Source organism: Podarcis liolepis, assembly GCF_965112155.1.
Source record: "Podarcis liolepis genome assembly, chromosome: 15".
Classification (NCBI taxonomy): Eukaryota; Metazoa; Chordata; class Lepidosauria; order Squamata; family Lacertidae; genus Podarcis; species Podarcis liolepis.
In genome coordinates this window covers 20,184,971-20,206,589 of record NC_139566.1, presented here as the reverse complement: position 1 = coordinate 20,206,589, position 21,619 = coordinate 20,184,971, and the positions used below count along the sequence as shown (strand labels likewise).

At 46.5% G+C, this 21,619-nt stretch overlaps 1 protein-coding gene across 2 annotated transcripts; it reads left to right on the top strand.

The window, feature by feature from the left end:
- The first annotated feature begins 952 nt into the window (after positions 1 to 952).
- Positions 953 to 21,322, top strand: LOC310694873 (protein ZNRD2-like). Of its 2 annotated transcripts, XM_083478656.1 has the most exons (4): positions 1,021 to 1,538; positions 18,344 to 18,492; positions 20,073 to 20,157; positions 20,790 to 21,322. In XM_083478656.1, the coding sequence occupies exons 1-4, from the start codon at positions 1,190 to 1,192 to the stop codon at positions 21,182 to 21,184; spliced, it is 978 nt and encodes a 325-aa protein (XP_083334782.1). In that variant the 5' UTR covers positions 1,021 to 1,189; the 3' UTR covers positions 21,185 to 21,322. The 2 variants fall into 2 exon arrangements, with proteins under 2 accessions (XP_083334781.1, XP_083334782.1); XM_083478655.1 differs by lacking the exons at positions 18,344 to 18,492; positions 20,073 to 20,157; positions 20,790 to 21,322 and adding exons at positions 8,936 to 10,280; positions 11,205 to 13,204 and having other exon boundaries at positions 953 to 1,538.
- Positions 21,323 to 21,619: the final 297 nt, after the last annotated feature.

The window sequence follows — 21,619 nt, the reverse complement described above, 5'->3', positions numbered from 1 at the left end:
GTGTACAATTCTATGATGCTAGCTCATATGCACATTTCAACTCTGGCTGTTGTCTTTCTAACTACCAGCGAGTCTGGCTCAGAGCCACTTCCTTCTGTTACCTTAAGGACCCATACTTAGGGGGCCGCTACGTCAACAAAAATCTGTTCCAGCAATTGAATCCTTGCTGGGTGCAGGAATCAGAGAGGACTCAGGCATACACCCTACCCGGTCTCCTAGTTTGACATTAACTTGAAAATGGACACGTTGCACTTTTAAGTTTAACCCATTTTAGAAACAATAGAATCTCCCATCTTTGCTACTAACTTTTCAGCAGGCCAGCCACAAGCCAGTGTGCTGTAATGGTTAGACTATGACCTGGGGAGACCAAGGTTCGAATCCCGCCTTGGCCTGTGAAGCGCACTGGGTGACTTTGGGCCAGCCTATCAGCCTAACTTACCTGACTGGGTTCATGGGGACCGTGTGCTCTTTGAAGGAAAAAGTGGCATATAAATGTGATAAATAACCATCGATTTACAGTTCTAACTTACATCTAAGGGGAATTTAGGTAAGCGGGGGGAGGAAATGCTCCATTTGACTCAGAAGTGCAACCTACAGTGTAGTTTATATTTTTACCTAAGTCTGTGCTCTACAGCATAGGCATAGCCAGGATTTTTGTTGGGGGGGGCAGAAACGACGTGATTGGTCAAGTTAGTTAAGTGTTTCTACTTGATCTGGGGGGCAGCTGCCCACCCCACCCCCCTTGGCTACTCCCATGCCTTACCGGGACCCATCAATATAACATGTCGCCCTTAGACACGTGTACGCATTTCATGTAAAGATGCAGCCTCGACGCACTAAGGGTTAAAAGACACTGCTGTATCTCCCCGGGGAGGTGTTCGTGCGCACGCGCCTCGCGACGTTAGCGGAACACTGCGCACGCGCCTCGCATCCTTTCCTCAGAGTTCAGGGCCTTACGGTTTGTGAGGGGGAGGGGAGCGCCAATGCGCGGGGCACACTGCGCACGCGCGGCGACTTGGGCCCCTCCTTTCCTGTGGGTCATCGCCACAGTCACCGCCGGGGCCGCCATTTTACGCGTCTTTCCTTCTCGCCTTCCTTCCTCCCTCCTTTCCCCCTCCTATCTCTTTCTCTTTCTCTCTCTCTCTCTCTCTGTCCCTGCCTGGCTCCGCTCGGTGAGAAGGGCGAGCCGATGCACCCGGGCGTGAAGGTGTTCGTGGGCAACCTGCCCGAGGAGACCTCGCAGGTGGAGTTGCGCGAGCTGTTCGAGGCGGCCGAGCCGGGCGAGGTCCTGCGGGTGGCCCTCATGAAGCAGTTCGCCTTCGTGCACATGCGCGACGACGCGTCGGCCGAGCGCGCGATCCTCAAGCTCAACGGGCAGTTCCTGCACGGGCACCGCGTCGTCGTGGAGCCCTCCCGCCCCAGGCCCACGCACACCGTCAAGATCTTCGTGGGCAACGTCCCGGCCGCCTGCACCAGCGGCGAGCTCCGCCTCCTCTTCCAGGAGTACGGGCCCGTCGTCGAGTGCGACGTCGTCAAAGGTACGGCAGGCGGAGGCGACCTCGGCCTCAAAACCCCACCGTCCGCCCGAACCGCGGCGCCGCCGGGGAGGCGCGCGGCGTGTGCCTTTCCCCCTCTCGGCTGCGAAGGAGGCCGCTTCTCCCCCTCCTAAGTCGCCCCCGCCGCTCCGGATCCGCCTCGCTCGCCAGGTGTTGAAACCGACAACGTCCCCCGTCTGCTGCCGTTGTATATCTCTCTCCCCGCCCCCGCCTCCTCAGTAGCTGGAGGTACTTGGAGGTAGACTGCCTCCAGCTGGGGAGGTTCTGTTCCTTGCTACTGCTTCTCGGTAGGCTTGTTCCGCGAGAAATCGCCTAGTTCTTCTCGTGAGAGCGTAAAAAAGTTGGTTTGAGTGAGAAGGTAAAGAGCGCCTGTAAACGTGTGCGGAGTGCGCCTTTTCCTGTTAAATGATTGCAAAGACTAACTTGCTGCGCTTAACGGTAGCTGAAAAGCCCGGGACAGTAGACTTGGGTTTTTTCCCCTGACACCTAAATGAAAAGCGTCATGCTTTGGGAAGGCAATTCTGTAACGCGCACACCGCTGACAGAAGCCTTATGCCTGACGGTGGGGCAAATGTGAAGAAGGGTAGTACTCTCACGGCAGGATGGTGGAGGCATGGGCTTTCCATAACGTATGTTTATCCCAAGCTGCCGTGCAGTATTTTAAAGAGCCAGGCTGGTATGTTGAACAGGCTCAGAAACGTGGCCAGTAATGCACCCAGTAGCTCAGCTAGCAGCTGCATTTTTTTACCACTTGCAATTTCCAGATTGTCTTTTAAAGGCAGCCCCATGCACAATATCCAGCAGTAGTGTAAGTAGGGAGTTGCCAGAGCATGGATCATTGTAGCTAGACTATTCTTGTCCAGCAGAGGTGGTCACAGTTGGCATACCAGTCTAGTGTAAAAAAAAGAAAAAAGTATCACTTTACCCTTTGGGGCAAGTGCAATACGTGGGACACAATTTTTCCTGAGTAGGGAACCATCTAACCACAGTATTGCCATCTTGTCAGGACTGAGCTTCAGTTCATTGACCCTCATGTAGCCTATCAGCAAGTCCATTAAGTTTCCTAACCAGTATATAGTTTACCGTGATGGATCAGACCATTGGTCCATCTACTTTAAAACATTTCTCCAGCCCCAACTGGCCCCTGGGAACTTCACAAGCAAAGTACCATGGAACTGTTTATCACTAGGATTCAGCATCCCAAAAATCTCTAAACATGAACATTTCCTTCTTAAATATCCTGTATTCTAATTTATATTTAGTTCATCGACAGCTACCACTTATATAGCCAAAATGGCAACAGACACGCACAAGAGGGGGGTATTGGCAGACTCTGGATAAGCCTTGCAAGAGTACAGTACCAAATACAAAAACTTCAAGGGAAAAATGCCTAAGTGGGAGAAGTCCCAAAACAGTCCAATAAGAACTGAGCGTGTCTTATGTCTGTGGAGAACTTGCTGTATTTGATGGGAGAAACTTGGTGGGAGGGAAGATTTAATGGGAGTTACTGAAAAAGGAGCATGAAGGAAGAGACATAGACATAAAAAGTGTAGAGAGAACTATCTCTTTGTTTGAATCGGGGTCTTTTGGTTCATGCTGAGAAACTATTTGTAAAGCTGCCCATAAAAATCAATGGAGAAATCCAAGATTTTAATGAAGCAGGGATTGGGCACCAGTAGAATCATAGAATTGTGGAGTTGGAAGGGACCCTGTTGGTCATCTGTCCAACTTCCTGCAATGCAGGAACCTCTACTAAAGCATCAGTGACAGAAGGCCATCCAACTTCTGCTTAAAAACCTCCAATGAAGGAGAGTCCACCACTTTCCGAGTCAGCCCATTCCACTGTCAAACAGCTCTTTCCATCAGAAAGTTCTTCCACACACACACACCCCTGAAAAAAATCCCCTCCAAACAACTCAGTGCTTGGTAGGCACACAGTGTTGACTTACTGTTGTGAGGGGTAGAAAAAGGGGTATATGGGGATGAGATGGTGTGACTGGAATCCTGAACAGCAGCACTCAACACTGAACATTTTCTTTCAAGTTCCATTTGTTATGACTAATTGAGAGATTTATTTCTCAATGGATACTTTTCTATACGGTTTGACAGCAGATGACCAGAATTATTTACATTGTTCTAAATGCAGGTGCACCATAGATTTATATTTGGCATAAGCAGCCGCATCATATGCCACTTTACTCAAAAGTAAGTCTCACTGTGTTCTCTGAGACTTGCTTCTAAGTTATTGTTGTTAGTACTAAAGTTTCTTTTTTCCCCTCCAGTACACCCCTGCTGTGAGAAGTACTGCCTAATAAGTACAGTGGTATCTCTGGTTACAGACACTTCAGGTTGCAGACTCCACTAACCCAGAAATACAGTGGTACCTTGGGTTACATATGCTTCAGGTTACAGACTCCGCTAACCCAGAAATAGTGCTTCAGGTTAAGAACTTTGCTTCAGGATAAGAACAGAAATCGTGCTCCGGCGGCGTGGCGGCAGTAGGAGGCCCCATTAGCTAAAGTGGTGCTTCAGAGTAAGAACGGACCTCCGGAATGAATTAAGTACTTAACCCGAGGTACCACTGTAGTACCTCAGGTTAAGAACTTTGCTTCAGGATGAGAACAGAAATCGCGCTGCGGCGGCAGTGGGAGGCCCCATTAGCTAAAGTGGTACCTCAGGTTAAGAACAGTTTCAGGTTAAGAACAGACCTCTGGAACAAATTAAGTTCTTAACCAGAGGTACCACTGTATTTGCAACAGACACTCCTTCTGTACTATAAGGATACCAGAAGTGCTGTTCTTAGAGCAGAGTCAAAGGTAGAATTTTGCGTGGTGGATACTGCTAGGACTGTGTGTGGTGTGGTCATGGGTATCCGTTTGCCCACGTCTCCATTGGCAGGATTTTATAGTGCTAAAAAAAGTCCTGTTGCTGTGTTAGAAAGGAGTAACATTTCTATTCTCTGCCTAGGCAGAAAAATACCCCAATTCATTTTCCTTAGACTTTTGGTCAACATCCCTGTCGTGCTTATTGCTGATGTGCCTAAGGCAGTCCCACCTCACTCCTCAGATTTGAGGCTCCATGCCCATATGTGCAGCCTCTAATAAGCCAGGGTTCTTCTGGTCTAGTGTTTAGGTTTCTATTGTCTTTTCCCCTCCCACTCTCTTTTTAAGATTTATATGCAAGTATCTGTAAATAAGGAGAAATTTTCCAGTGATACCAGACAAAAATCTGGGGATAAAATTCATATCTGATGGGTCCCCTGTAGAGACTACTTGTATCTCCAAATCCAAATAGATACAGTAAACAGATATTTAAGAAAAACGACCTAATAAATTATTTGAGTGCCAACCAGCGTTTCAGTCATGTATCCCTCAAGAGCCACAGGAAGGGAGTTCTCCAACTGATAACTGAACCAAGGTATGAGGTGTTGCCACAATTGTAGCTGATGAGTCTTGAACTGTTCCTCACAGCTTGTGTAGCTTGAATGTTAGTTTCTTAAACACATTTTTCAGCCACTTTGTTTGTAACTAAAAGCCCTCGCTTCATTTCTTCGTCAAGACATTAATTTGTAATTTTTAATAGTAACACGTGCTATACAGAGCTTTTTAAAAATTTTAATGGTGTGGTTAGAGAGGTTTTCTCCACCAAGTAGTTTAGTCCTAAGGCTGGCAAGTAGCTTCTTTAAATCTGAAGCTGTCACCCCAAGCTGCAAGCCCCACCTTTCCTTTATAGCCCCAACTATTACTGCCAAATGCACTTGCGTCCTGTGCTTTTTGGGTAGGCATTTGCTTCAAAGAGTTTGCATATTCCTCTTCTCTGTCACTTGAGCTATGATGTGTCAAGCATTCCTTTTAGAGCTTTCCTGAATCTTCCATAATTTTAAAGGACCCGGCGGTGCATCATGCTGTACAGAGCTGTCAGTCAGAGGCAACTGTCTCTTCAGTCCCAACTTTATCATTTAAGTGGGTCAGGAGGAAGGTTCATGTTTTGTTCCTCTCCTGTATTTCCAGTAAGTCGTATGACAGTATCTTTAATTTGCGTTTACGTGTGCACATCCTTCTGAATGCCACTTTCAGGTCTTGTTTGTAGCATGTAATCAAATGCAACATCTCATTTGTTCCAGGACAGCTAAACCCATCCTGAAGTTTTCCCATTAGCCTCCTGTGTAGGCTGGGGTGTATAGAAGCAGACTGCACCTCAGGAGACTCAACTGAGTGCTCTGGAGGGTAGTATATATAGGGTTTCCTTAGAGACTGGTCAAAGGTTTGGGTTTCACATCCCCAGGAATGGTTGCCTCCCTCTCTTTCTCTAAACTGTTGTTGGATGGATTCTTTTGTTTGGTCTAATGCAATCTCCTTGACTCTGTCTCTGTAAGCTCTGTTAATCATTTCCTCCCTTCTGTTTCTTCTTCTGGATCAGTTGTTTTCTTTTTAAAGTACTTTGGCTGAGAACGCGAAGACTTATGAAAATTCAGTTTGCGTTTGGGCTACCTCAGCAATGTATCTCACCAGGGGAAAACAGATACATACTCCTCTATATTTGTGTGCATCCCCATTCCAGTTGATAGGGAGGATCAGAACAGAATCTGTTGTGTGCTGCAGAATGAATGGCTTGCTGGTTTAGCAGTCTTCCATTTTATTACATTTTTTCAAAATGCAGCTGCTTAAACACTGAAATGCCACTCATAGAACTGACAAGCATTGTCAAGAAATTTGCGCTAGTTGTTGCAGCCAGATATGTAAAATACATCTATTTGCAAATAAAATCTGCTCCTTTTCCCTTATGGGGTACACAAGAGCCTGTATAGAGTTCTTTGTAGGTTCTCCATCGGTAGGAGGAAATAACAGAGGCCAACCAGAGAATATTGAGAAGCAAAGCAGCTAGTAAGCCTGATCTTTATTAAAACTGTTACAAAAGGGTGCTTCCCCCACACACAGGAGAGAGGAGGAGGACCCAGAACAAAGGTGTGCCAGCCCTTTATATAGGCTTTTGAAATTGCCCACCCTCAAACCCAAGACCACCCCCAGAAACATCATACGTACATCACAGAAAGAGGTGGTCTCCAGCAGAAATACATCACAGGGCAGTCTAAAACAGAATCCTGTGTGTTATCTCCTATCTGCCAGGTTACCTGATTGCATTATCTGGGCTTTGGCCACTCTTTTGTTATTACAGTGGTGCCCCGTAAGACGAATGCCTCGCAAGACGAAAAACTCGCTAGACGAAAGGGTTTTTCAGTTTTGTGTTGCTTCGCTAGACGAATTTCCCTATGGGCTTGCTTCGCAAGACGAAAACGTCTTGCGCTTTTTTTTAAAAGCCGCTTGAAGAGGCGCAGTTGCAACGGACCGTGCTTCGCAAGATGAAAAACATTGCAAGACGAAAAGACTCGCGGAACGAATTCTTTTCGTCTTGCGAGGCACCACTGTATAACTACTTAATTCCTGAATCTAGGTCACAGGCTCACCCTATTCACACCTTAAATGTGTCCTTAAGGCAGGATTTGTGAGCACAGAGACAATGGGGAGGTTTTTTCATTTCCTCCCTCCTTGCAGAGAAACATTTGGTCAGTTTGGGAGAGTCAAAATGGTTTCAGGACTGTCTTCCTGTACTGTTTCAGACATGTGGTTTATATATTTATGTACATGTTTGCCTTCTACAATTAATTTATATATTTGAGACCTTAAATTCTTACAACAGTAAATACATCATAGTCTTCATCAATAATGAGTGCTCCCATTTTCTTCATACTGGCCCAAACTTAAAACCTTTTAGATAGTACTTTTCTGATCTCATCATAGAGCATACAGTTAAAGAAATAGTAGTCTAATATTTCAGCTTTATTTGTTCTAGCTATTTGAATGGGCAGGGATGAGCAGAGTTCAGACTTGCAGGATCTGTTTTAATTTTGAGTTTGTTTTTTTACTAGACTCCTGAGATTCAGGAACCTGGTGCAAAAAACAAACTTAGAATCAAATAATTCTGATTGTATGTGAACACAGCTCAGTCCTTCCACACAAAAATCCTCTCCTGGTTACCCCAGGTTTTCTTCATTTCAGCAGCCATAATTAGGGGAGAGGAATTTTGTTGCTTCTGTAGTTAAACACAGAACCAGAAATCCTTGCAAATCACCCAGAGATCTACCAGCAGATTCATATTTTCTTTTTCAGATCTATGAGGGGATGTGCGCATAGCAGCCTGTTTCCATTGTCTGGATTTGCAGTGAAAGAAAAGTGTGTGGTTTGTGAAACTGGCACAGACTTGCTTATTGAAGCTAAGAAGCAACTTAAGAGAACAGAACCTCAGATTCATTCCACTGGGTGCTTATTTTAAGCTCCCTAGATTTAAATTGCTTTTTTGCATCAGCAGGATCCAGCCACTAGGTTGAAACATCAGAAAGTCTTAAATGTATTCAGCAGTCTTAACAGTTTGTTCCAGCAGTTCTTGTAACCACGAGTCCTTTAGGCTTCTTGTCAGAGTCCAGTAGACAACAACCTTTGCAACAGAGGTGCTTGTCCTTTGCCTGCTGTGGCATGTAAGGCTGGAAAGATGCAATAGGGAACACACCTTGAGAAAGCTGTTAGTATGTTCTCCATTCTGTTACGATTTGTGGAATTCAGTGGGTGGAGGGAAACCATGCAGAATAAAATTGTGGCCTTTGTCCTTGTATATTTTGTGCTGTCATTTGAAATCCACGTTTGCTAAAGTAGTGCATAATTCTGGTGTTTAAAATCATATAAAATGCCTCTGGTTTTATCAGAGTTAATCTTTTCCTTAAATTTTGATAGCTCAGCTTCAAGCCACCATCCTAAATGCAGTTTTTCATATTGCTTCTAGAAGCAGAATGCCAGAACTCTTGAGGGTGGGGAAAATATTTACATTTGTGTAGGATAGTATCCATATGCAAGATGTTCAGGTATAAATGAAACTGTAACATTTTAATGCGCAACAGGAATGTTCTCAGCATTTTGACTGGGGGCAGTGGGGGAAAGTCCTGCTGAGGATTAATACGTTGAAGATGAGAAATCAAGCAGCACAGAGAGAGTTTGATATGCTTTGGCACACTGTGAATTATGTGCAAATCATGCAGGAGGCAGAGTGAGCTGTGGGATAGGATGGGTAATTTGATGCTTAGCCTTCAAACTTTTAAGACAGGGGCCAGTTCCTTGTACCTTATAGGTGCCAGTGGCCTGTTCCTTCCTTGTGGCTCTTAAAGAGTTGCCCAGCAAGCCACACCAGCTGATTCATTCTGCATTCTTCTGGTATCAAACAGATGTGTTTCAGGCTGAAGCCTTTCTAGGGCACATCGAAGTATGAGTGGGTTCCAGTAATTAAATGTCATATGTTCCTTATTGATAACCTTCTGTCTGCTGCTTTATCAGACTATGCGTTCGTTCACATGGAGAAGGATGAGGATGCCAGAGCCGCCATTGAACATCTTAATGGAAGGGAAGTCAAGGGCAAGAGAATTAATGTGGAACTTTCTAATAAGGCTCACAAAAGGGGGCCAGCTGGGCACGCCGGCCAGCTGGGCAACAGAGCTGAAAAGAACAAAATACCAACCCTGGATAAACTCCAGCCCAGGAATGACGCTTTGAGATCCAGTAATCTTGCTTTCCCAGCGGGAGGATCAACTTATTCTTCACTGGAGTATGACTATCAGCAGCGCCTGGGGAACAACAATTTAACCAAAATTGATACCCAAGACAGTCAGGCTAGGCAGGTATCTCCTTCCTATTTTGGAAGGGACAGAAGCCCCATTAGACGCTCACCAACAAGAGCAGGTTACATAATTCCTATGGCAGCCCAGCAAGCATCCTACAGAGACCAGGCTTCTGCCACCCACGGGACAGCCTACAGAGACCAGCCTGCAGCATCACTTGGGATGGCTTACAGACCCCAGCCTACAACTGGGCAGGCTGCAATGTACAGAGCCCAGTCCTCAGCCATGCTTGGAAATCAATATAGAGCCCAGTCCTCTGTTCCCCTGGCAACTTCTGGGGCCCAGCCAGCAGCCTCAGCACTAACATCCCTCAGTGCCCAAGCAGCTGCTTATGGAGCAGCACAAGTGGCTGCTTCTCAAGTCCCTTCTTATGAGGCCCAGCCCACAACAACGTACGCTGCCACTTACGGGGCCCAGGCTGCTGCAACATATGCAGCAGCTTCCTACGGTGCCCAGGCAGCAGCTGCTGCTGCTGCCCTCTCAGCATCTTACGGGGCCCAACCTGCAGCCAACCAAGCAGCCTTGTATGGTACCCACCCTCTCTCAACACAGACAGCTTCATATGGAGTCCAGTCAGCTGTTGGCCATGCCGCTTCTTATGGGGCCCAGGCTGCATCTGCCCTGCCAGCTGCATATGGGGCACAGGCTGCAGCAAACTTGGCGGCCGCTTATGGTATGCAGGATGCAGCAGCAGCAGCAGCTGCTGCTTCCTATAAAACACAGCTCTCTGCTTCACTGTCAACAGCCTACAGAGCACAAGTCTCAAACCCAGCAGAGACAGCTTATGCTGCACAGCAATCCACTTCTGTTCCCTTAGCTGCAGGTTACAGAGCTCAGCCATCATACAATGGGCTGACTCAATCTGCCCAACAGGCAGCCTCATATACAGCATTGTCCCAGTCAGAAGCTGCAGCTCTCCATCCGCCGTATGAACGCACTCGCCTCTCTCCACCGCGTGGCAACCGTGAGGATCTCTACAGAAAAGCAGCTGCAATGAATAAGAGGTATGCAGCTAGACCAGTTGTAATGCTTTTCACGCCAATCGCACCTTCTGCCCAAGGATTTTTCTGAACTTTTCAGAGGGGTTCAAAGGACAACTTCATTCTGTGGTTCCATGGGAGGGAGCAGAGTTCCCGCTATGCCTTTAAATTGGCATTTATTGGAAAGCAAGGATGGGTCAGGAGTGGGGCTTGCTTAACCTTTGCTACACTGGCTGTGCCATTAGTTTCTCTCTATCAGATCTTTCAAATCTTTTCTGTGCTTTACTGTTTGTGGGGAAGGGAGCAAATATGGGCTGCGCTCTTACCTTTTCCCCCCGCCTGCACATATCTCTGGATAATTGTGAGTACGTGTTTGCGAGAAGGCTCTGCTACCTGACCAGATCCCACCACAGAGATGGCAAACTAGACCTTTGAGACTTGACTGAGATTGCAAATAAGAGTTGCACCAGCTTTAATTCCTGGCAATGATGAGCATAATCCATCGTTTTCGGTCACCTCCAACACCTCCAAGTCTTTTTGAGCCTTGATACGCCTTAGCTCTTGTATCCATCTTAGAAACTATTAAGTGTAGTTTTGTGAGGTCTGGGCCTCCTGCATGGTACTGTGCTTTATCACTATTCTGATGGGAGGCTCAAAATTCTGCTTAAATGGTGAAGTATAATTAGTATTACAGGACAGCTGAACCATTGAGAGATTATTCCCCATGTCTGAGAGATGTAAAACGGCCCCAGTTGCAGCCAGGCAATGGAGGAAAGATTATTGTTTGGATTCCTTTAGCAGGCTATTTTCTGTGCTTACAGCTCAGCAGTCATCTTCTGTGCGGGTGGAGGGGGGGCCATCTCAATCATAGTGTGTATATAATGTAAGGCATCGGCCATGAGGGTTTTTATTATTTATCAAATATCTAATGTCTCTTCTCTTAACCAGGTACGGTTCTGACCTCTCAGATGACCGCCGTTTATCTGACCTCTCAGATTTTCGCCATTTAACAGACTCCCCCCACGCGTACCGCCATTCGCCGACAAAAGCGCAACTGGATTATCGCCGTCTCCCAGAAACACAGTCTGATTATGCCCGATATGCGGGTGCCTATGGCGATTACATGCGTAACGCACAACTGCAGCTGCATGCTAGTTACCAGCGCCGCCTGTAAAGGATTTCCCCCGTCTTTCCTGGGGTGGGACTGCGTCATTGTTCTGGCGCCCGCCGTTGTAACACGTCTAGCATAAACCCCGGCTGCTGCATCCTTGATGAGAAGTCTTTGCCATTTGATTTCAGAATATCCTTTTAGTCACTACATTTCTTCTCACCCTTTGTCACAGTGCCCTTAGCAGCTTGTCATTGTAGCTCTTGCATCTTCTGTTGTTGTTGTCTTTTCCTATACCAAGTAAAGGGTGTTATTTACTTTAGCGAGCCATATGGGGCCATCCAAGATAAACAGTTTTCTAGGAGAGTCTTGTGGTTGCTATCTTAATTTCAATGTTAGGGCTCTGTGCTCAGCCTCAGGACTGCTGTAAATTGCTGTATATTCAGTCATTTTGAAACCAAAGTCCCTGGGTGAGGATGGCAACATGGTGAACGTTTGCTTCTGGTTCCTTGGTCCTGCCTCTTGCCATGTCCCACCTGTTAGAAAGGAAACTGTTCTAGCATTGAAATCCTCATTTAATGTCCTTGTTGAAAGGATCACTTTGTATCCTTTCCAAGTGAGCTCAGTTGCTTTTATGTAACAGCATCCATTGATTTTTGCTAATATAGAGTGCACTAGTAAACCTGAAGTTAGAAGTGAGTTTAGATTTTATTTTTTGTATTAACTGTAAATAAAAAGTAGGCAGACTGATAGTTTAGGAAATCCAGCTGCCTGGTGGTTTTGGTGGGGTGTGTGTGTTGCTGTTATTCCTTTCATATTACATACAAGTGTGTATGTAAACAGCAGAACTCAGGACCATCCCTGCTGGTGGGTGATCATCACACAGTGATGATGATAAGTGATCAATGCTATCAAAATACTCCCCTTTTTAGTTGCACAGGATATTTACAGGCCTGGAACACCCTTCAGGCCTAGAACTGGGAGGTCTCTGTCTCCAGTGTTTGTTATTCCTGCAATATTTAAAACTGCTCCCTTACAAGCTTTTTGGGAACCTCTCCCTTCTCTCTCCCCACTTCAATATATCTGTCCTATTTGTCTTTCATGGTGTTAAGTTTTTCAGATAGTGGGAGAAGTCAGGTTTCTCACAGGGGTTCAAGTAGAGGAATACCATGGATAGGTGAGGGCTCCACACCCCAAAATGTAGGAGAAATTGAGAGAGATGTTCATGAAGCCGTGAAGGGCTGAAGTGATGGTTCTGTCAGGAGCAAGTGTGGAGTTCAGCTTGATGTTGCCTACTATATTTGTTAGATTGTGCCATGTCCTACTACTGCTATCTCTGCACAAAATATAGTGCCAGAATGCTGAAGGGTGAGGACAGCTGGACATCTTCCAGGACATTATTGGCAGGTAGTTGTACTCTCCCCAAGTGCTGCTGCTTTTGTAGCAGGAAACCTGTTTTCATCTCTTGCAGCATAACTTTTTTTGTTTTTTTAATGAATGCCTTTTTCTGCCACTGTTAACTCACAGTGCAACTGCAAAGAGACATTTCCCCCCTCTTTATATTTTTCCATTTTATTACAACTGTTTGTGAACAGCAGTAGCAATTAGAATCTAATCAGAGTTTTAAGTAAGCGTGGCTACACAAAGCAAAAAGCAGCATTGTCAACTGACAATGTTGGCTGAACGCTTGCTCATTTTCTAGTAATAATTTGACAAAAATGCTTGGAGTGAAGCCAATCTTATCTGTGTTTTTCCAAGTAGGTAGTTAATAAATAATTGTACTGCTTTTTATAGGATTATGCTTTATGGGCAACTGATTAAAATGTGCAAACTTGCTGTATTCCTGGCCTGAATCTGTTCCATGTTTTTAAGGCTGAGTTTTGGGGCAAATACTACTTGCATGATCTGCCCTCTTAGTTTCCCTATGACACAGACATCAACAAGCTCTAAATAGTGTTTTGCTTGGTCCCTTTGTGTCAGATGAGCTGCAATTCCAGTCTAGAGTGAATTGCTCCTTAAAACCAAAGGGCACAGTCTTACATATAATTACTTTCCCCTTCAATTAGTGAGGCCTACATTGAACTTTCCCAATGAGACCACAAATGGAAATTTAAAAAGGAGCAGCACTCTTTGTTTTTATGCTGCCTGTAGTTACACAATCATCTGCCTTCTGTGCCCCTTGGGGAAAAGGTAATTATGGGCTTGAGAGTCGATGGGCTGGTCAAAATGTGCATCAATGCAAAGGGAAGAGATCTCTGATTTTACTGTGGTAGAAGTAAGACAGCATGTGTTTCTCCTGGTAAATGTTCAGTTTCTATCCTTCAAGAGCTTACTGCCCATCTACACTGTGTCTCTTCTCCCATTTATTAAAAATGGTGTGGTGGGGCATTTTTAAAAATAGGTCTAGAAAACAATCTAACACTTCCCTACTGCCTCAGGGAAGTAGTTCAAGACAGTACAAGTCTGCTCCATTCCTCTGCAGACAGAAGAGGAAATGTGAACTGTGTTAAGTGTGTAAAAAGTGCATTAGAGGTATTGCAGAAGACCTATATCCAAGTGGTCAAGCCTTGCTGAACCAAGGATTTTCAGTTCAGCTTCCTGAACACGAATGCAATTGCTGTTTCCTTCTGGGGTTTGTAGCCTTAAGCACTCTGACGTCCTGAATTAAATATTAAAATAGTATGTACCTTATAAGTTGCCCATTTCACTCAGTGCAGTGTGTCCATCCCTGGGTTGTGTCCCAACCTCAGGTTTAATCTCATTTAGGTTGAATCGGCTTCCTTTTAAAGAACACTGAAATCGTAGCTTTGAGAGGGGCCTGCTGTACTTTCTGTGTTGAAGAGAATTATGTTGCTTCCTCTAGCATGAATTGGCCTGCTGTGCTAGCCAAACTTTATTGAAAAGACTGGTTAGTCACACACCTGCTTACACTTACCCTTCAGCAAACTTCAGATCAGGTGTCAATAGGCATCACAGGTCACTTAAGCAGACACATCATCAAGCCTAGTTTCCCAGGTGTCACTACATATCTCTTTGTAACCTGGCCTTCCTACGCCGACTCCCTTGGGAACCCTAAGAGGTTAGGACCCGTTACCGACTTTCCCCCGAAGCTTTGCGACTGCGGGACAAATGGAGCACAGGTATCTGCGGCTCCAGGTGTCAACCCGTTTGCGGCGTCAGACTTGTACCCCGTCTGATAGGTCTCTGCGAGAAATTATTCCAGCATAAAACTAGGTTCGAGCCCTTTGGCAGAGTTTAGTAGGCCTTTTTAAGAATCCCGCCTCGCCCTGCGCCCCCAGCTGGTGGAGCTCGGCCCCTTCGGAGAGGCGAGCCAACACGGAGTTCTTGAGGGTGGCGGCGGCGGCGGATGATGATGAGGTTGCTTTCGCGGGTCGCACACCAAATGTGTCTTCAAGGAGGGGCAGTTGCGCTGGGCGCCCATTACACACCGCCGGCGAACAGGAGAGGCAGCCGAGAAGGCGCTGCAGTAGGCGGCGCTGCAAAGCCTCTTGCACTCGGGCTATGCATTTAGACGTGGCGGGCCAATGTGTGCTCGCTTGGAGGGAGCCCGAGGCCGGCGTGCAGACAGGTTGGCGGCGGCACAGGTAGACGCCGCCACTAGGCCATCCCCACCGTATCCCGCAGCCGCTGCAAGAGCAGCGGCAGCGCGTGCCACCCGTTGCCACGGCAACCGCCTCAGAGGCGGAACCGGACGATACTTTTTAACGGCGGCAGGAAGTTCCGCCCTCATTAACATACTCTAACGTCGATTGGTAGAAGCCAGTTTTCTCCGAGACCTAAGCCAATCGCCATTAGCTGCTTTCTGGTCCTTTCCACAGCCGAGGGCGCGCGGGAGGGGAGGTATTAAAATTCAGCGCTCCCTAGTCGCGATTGGTCGTAACCACAGAACGACAAAACGGAGAAGCGCACCTCGCACGGATTTTAAACAGCCGAGATGGAACTGTGTTGCAAAATCCGGCGTTTTACTGTAAGTGCGACTCTAGCCCTCTTCGTCCTCTTTCCAACTTGAGTCTTCGTATGAAAAAAAAACCCCACTGTTTGCTTTGCTTGCGTTTAAACATCCTGCCAGTGCAAATGCCAGCATGGTGGTTACGTTGCTTGAAACTTTGCTTCAGTCTTACTGAGTCTCTGACAGCCCTAATTCAGCAATCAGTTGCGTTACAGGAGTCTCACGCTCCGCTACCTCGCGCACAGAAGAGTTGCGCTTTCACATTTTTCTGAAATGATTAAAAAAATAAGAATTGACAAAAATTACTCATATTTGCTGCAATCTTTGACCAACCACAACTTAAGTCTGGATTTCCCCAATGATTTCTATGCCCAGCGTTCGCTTCTGTATAGTGGGGGCGGGAAAAGTCCACCGAGAAACAGAATTCCTGCTTTGGACCAGCCTGTATTTTTCTTTCTAGGGTCAGCCCGCCTTTAGTGGGCGCTCGTGAATTGTCGTTAGCTTAAACTTCCGGGGTAGCTTTGTAAACCATTTTTAGTCGCCCGCGGCACACGAGGGCTTCCTATCAGAACATCAGAAAGAGAGTTTCGGCGTTGCTGTGACCGGAGGGGGAAAGGTATAGAAAGAAAACCACCAAGCAATTTTATTTTTGCTGCCTCTGACATGGTATCGCTTGGTTTTTGCTTCCCTGTCTCGTTTGAACGGGACAACCCGCCCCGCCGCCCGCAAAGAAAAGAACCCCGGGAACTGGGTCTGTCTGAAGATACAACCATGTGAACAAAGCTAGCCGAAAGAGTACACTTGAAATGTTTTTAATATCCTGCTACATTATTGTTTCTATTTGGAAATTAATAGCGAGTGATCTCTGTAATATTTCACTGCAGACCGTGATCTGTTCTGTTGCATTTCATCAATAAAGAGCAAAATGGCAATAATATGAAGTCTTTTATTAGAGAGTATCAAGCTCAGTCTCCCATCTACTGGGTTGGTATCAGCATCATGAAACAAGATGGTTATGACCTCATCCCCAACGTGCAGATTGGGGATCATAGCGGGGGAATACACTGTTGGATTGTCATAGACATCACACACCCTCCTACCCCACCACTTGGACTGCATACATGCCCTACATTTTAAGCATATGGTTCCCCCCCCCAAGAGTTCTGGGAACTGAAACTTCCACCTTACAGAACTACAACTCCCAGCAAACTAGTTTCTGAGGTTCTTTGGGGAAAGCAATGTGATTTAAATATACGTTGTGCACACTGTCTGTATGGAGATAAAAATCTGCCCTATATTTGCATTTCAGTTTTTTTAAAACCCTCAAGCACATTTATCCCAAATAAGTTGATTTTGAATAGCATGAACTGCTTTCTTTTTTGCCTTTACTTGAGGGCGAGAGGTCAGCATACCCAGGCTGCTGCCAACTGACTGCAACAATAAACTGCTGGGTTTCTCCACCATCTCCAGAAGTAGTTTTCACTTTAATTAGAACTTAAGGGCATCCCAGAGGAACTTAGTTAGTTCTTGGTATGAGCTTTCGTGTGCATGCACACTTCTTCAGATACACTGAAACAGAAGTTGCCAGATCCTTCTATATAGTGAGAAGGTGGGGAGGGGTATTACTCAGAAGGTGGTGGGAATGGGTGATTGGCAGATAGCTGAGGTGCTACTGGAATGAATTTTTTTATTTTGACTATGGCAGACCAACACGGCTACCTATCTGTAACCAGAGGAACTTGTAAATCCTGCAGGTAAATGAATTATTAGTGTTGAGCTGCAATATTATACACACCTGGAAGTATGTCCCATTAAATTCAGTGAAATTTGCATAGAATCGTACTGCAAGATATCTGTGTTTTGGTTAGATGGCCATATAGGAGCATCTCCACCCCCATCATTCAGCCCGGACACTGAGATTCAGCGCCGAGGGCCTTCTGGCGGTTCCCTCATTGCGAAAAGTAAGGTTACAGGGAACCAGGCAGAGGGCCTTCTCGGTAGTGGTGCCTGCCCTGTGGAATGCCCTCCCAGCAGATGTCAAAGCAATAAACAACTATTTTACTTTTAGAAGTCATCTGAAGGCAGCCCTCTTTAGGGAAGTTTTTAATGTTTGATGCTGTACTGTTTTTAATATTCAGTTGGAAGCCGCCCAGAGTGGCTGGGGAAACCCAGCCAGATGGGCGGGGTTTAAATAAATTATTATTATTATTATTATTATTATTATTATTATTATTATTATTATTATTATTATTATTATTATTATATCTCTGGGAAACCCCAGTCAGAAAGAAAAGAAGCAACAATTTAGCCCATTATTGCCCCCGCAAACTGGCAGCTGCTCTTCTACATCACCTGTCACCCGATATTGGTTTCACCGAGGATGCCATGAATTGAACCTAGAACATTTTGCAGGCAGCAGCTTTCCATTTTCTCATTCAAATGCCTTGCCAAATCCTGGGGCACTCTGCATAGAAAGCATGTCCTCTTCCACTGAACCTTGCCTCCCACTGAGCATGTGCAGAGTGACTTCTCTCCCTTGAAGCGGCTGCAAACTTTCTTCCGCAGACACATCGTGGGTTTATGGGAGGGAAGCCTGTGCGTGCCAGAATCTACGGATTCCAGGCAAGCTTGAAACTAGGCTCTACGCTGCCCGCTAGCCAATTTCCGTGCGTGCACGTAAAGTGGAAGCAAACGTCCTGCCGGAACCTTCGTTTTAACGCCTCAGTTTCGTGCGGGGAGGGAAAGAAAGGAGGACAGAGAGGTTTGTAGGCGGAGTTTCTGCGCAGGACGACCAGGGAGGAGGCGTGGCCAAAGCCGGAAACTGCGGCATCCGGGAAACATCATGGCGCTGAACGCGGCAGGTAAGTGAGGGAGGAGGGGTAACCATGGCAACCGGGCCTGCAGGCCCTGGCGAGAGGCGAGCCTGGCCCAGTAATCGGCTAGCGGGACGGGGACCGCGAAGGCTTGTTTCCCTACCGCCGTTGTTCCCATTCTCCCCCCCTCGCCCAGGCGACGAACCGGAGTGGCAGCCGCCGTCGGAGGCGGAGCTGAAGGTGATCCAGGCCCGGCGCGAACGGCAGGACAAGATCAGCAAGCTGATGAGCGACTATCTCCTCAAGGGCTACCGCATGCTGGGCGACTGCTGCGAGGAGTGCGGGGTGAGAGGAGGCGAAGGCGCCTGGTCACGTTTGCAGAGCGCGAGGCCGAGGGGGAGAACGAAGGGACCTCTGAGCACGCTCAGAGTGCCCTAACTTCTGTCATCCTTTTCTCCCTGCTCCGCCAAGGATGAATTTCTGGGCAGGTCGGAGCTGCAGAACATCTGAGAGGAGTTTAAGGGCTTTTAATAAATAATAATAAAAAACCATTCTTAAACTCAAGCACCTTAAAGGCAGGAGAATTCCCTGGTGCGGTGCTTTTATATAATAATGAAGAGTTGGTGTAGCAACTGGCAAAGACAGCCTTTGCCAACCTGATGCCTACACGAAGGCATCAGGGTAGCAGGTTGCTGAAGGTTGAGCTGAGGTTGAGCTCTGAATTGTGGAGTCACTGGTCTAAATCTTTGCACTGCCATGTCTCCTAGCTGCACTTCATTCCCCATCTACAATATGCTTTCCATTTTTCAGGGCTGTTGAATACAGCGAGATAACATATGAGAAGCATTCTGAATGCTTGAAATAGTTTGTGGCAGTGTTGAGTATTATTATGGCTTGTATATGCTGTTTTTGTGGCAGTCACTGGCCTGCAAAGCATATTTCAGCTTTCACCTGGTGCCACAGGCTAGCGAGTAGGCTGGTGGAAGAGAAACAGAAGGTTCCATCCTTCCTCTGATCCCAGCATAAAAGGTAAGTGGGCTATTGGGAGAGAAAAGGCCACTCATCCAAAGAAAGGCTGTTGTGGGAGAAACAGAGCTCTCTGCCCTTCCTTAGCTAGCCTCTGCCAACTATTTTTTAGAAGGCAACTAAGACTTTTGGGTCTTATTTACGAGGTTGTGGGAGAGAGCCACACATAGGTTCAGCAAGTCTGCAACAACCGTGAGAAATGGCAAGTTATGCTCAAACCATGGAAAAAAATATGATGCCTGAGAAAGTTGGGGTGGGAATAATGAGATCAACAAGCCTTTGAGTTCTCACCCAGATTTTAGCCAAATCTTTTTCTCCTGTAGTTTTCTAAAAACAGGAGCCAAGAGAGCTCCTCTCTCTCCAGTAATCAGAGCACTGGTTTCAATATGCAGTCATATGGTCAGTAGAAGATAGGAGGGATCCAGAAAGCAGCACCTGCATATCATTTGTGATCCCCACCACTACACACACATGCACACAATAGTTTTGCCCTAATCTTTTCCTTGGAGAGAGCTGGAGGCTTTCTGAAGAAGGGATATCTGTTGGTCTTAAGCAAGTACAGAATGCTTTTTATATGTCCCTGAATGTAATTGCAAAAACAATGAGGTAAATCGTGCCCAGGTTGGCACCCAGTATTTTGCATCTGTGTCTTTAAAGTGGAGGAGGCTCCTGCTTCTCTCCTCAGCACCTGACATCTTGTGACAATCTTTTTTCTATCAAACATTAGCTCACAGTTAGAATTTTGGCGCCTAGAATCCAGGTTTTTATTTATTTCGCTGGTGTCATTTCTCTCACCTCCCCACCCCCATACACCATTCTTTCTTTCTCTCTCACACACATCACATTCCTTTTGCAGGCTCTGACACTTTTCTCTCCTTGCTATAACCTTGCCCTTTCAGACAATTTTGCTGCAAGACAAGCAGAAGAAATTGTACTGTGTTGCCTGCCAAGAACTTAATTCTGATGTTGACAAGGACAATCCGGGTATGTTTGTGGTAGTGTGTGGAGGTTGCCTCACTGGGATGGATTGGGAAGGGCAGGAGTCTTGACCAGAGGGTGGGAATTAGGAACTAGGGCTTTCCTCCCGTTATATGTTGGTGGGGAGAGGTATTTCTTAATTAGCTGGAAATAATTCATGAGCCTGACTCCATTTCTGGCAGTTTAAATGCTGCCGTTGCTATAAACCATAACTGGTGCTGCAGCACTTGTTTAATGCTTACACATTGATGCTCTGGCAACTTGGGATAATCCCTATATTCATGTTTATTGTTCATTCTGCCTTTAGAAGACATCTGAAGGCAGCCCTGTACAGGGAAGTTTTAAATGTTGTCCCGAGTATCTGGGGCAATCCAGTCAGATGGACGGCATATAAATCATAAAAATATTATTATTGTAAAATTATTATAGTGGGCCTCTGGGTGTGCCAGGAAAGAACCTTTTCTGTTTCACTTAACAAGTTAAGTTGCTGCTTAGATCTTCCAGTGGTACTTGCCTGTTATTTTTCATTGGGATGCTTGCAAGAGGCTTGTGTGTGTGTGCAGGACTGGGGCAGGGGCTCAGGGAGGCCCAGGAGAAACAGGGCCCTGTGGTGATGCCTATGTACTTCTTCTCTGCAGCCCTGAATGCTCAAGCTGCTCTATCCCAAGTGCGTGAACGACAGCTAGCTGCTAACTCGGATGATGCCACTTCACCTGAGTACCTCTCCTCTCTGCCAACTCCTCGCCATGTGCCACGCCCAGAACACTGTGAAGGGGCAGCAGCAGGACTCAGAGCTTCTGCCATTGCTCCAGCACTCCCAGCCCCTGTTGCAGTGCCTGCCTCCCCACCTCCCACTGGTGCCCTGGCTGCAGCAGAGGAGGCCATACTGCAGAAGATCAACTGGGCTGTCCACGAGCTCCAGCAGAGCACTTGCGTTGAAACAAGCATACAGCTCTGCTCACTTATCCGGTCCTGCACAGAATCCCTCAAAGGAATTAAGGAACTGTTGCAGGGAGGTGGCCCTGATGTATAGGAGCATTGGCAAGCCATAGGAGCACAGCCTTGCCTATGGCACCAAGCAATGTGTCTCTTAGAGGCTAGATTAGAGTCTGAGCAGTTCAAACAAGACTGTGCTCTTTCTTCCGATTAAAATGTGTTGCTTTTTGTCTCATTCTGGTTGTCTTGAAGTTTGGGAAAGGTTCCTGGAGATCTTTGTTGAACTATTTGGGTCTCATTTGGGACAAAATGAGGAAGGGAAATGAGTTAGACTTCCCCTCTGACAAGGGTACATAGAACCATCCTGCAGAACTTTGGGCCCACTCAGTAAACGTCCTGGTCTTGTTGCCTGCATGATACTCTAAAATTAGGGTTGTCAAGGGTTTAGCTTAGGGGAGGGGGGCAGTCACAAGCTATACAAACATTAATGTACAGCAGAGATAGGACACCCATGGCCTTTCAGGTGTTGTTC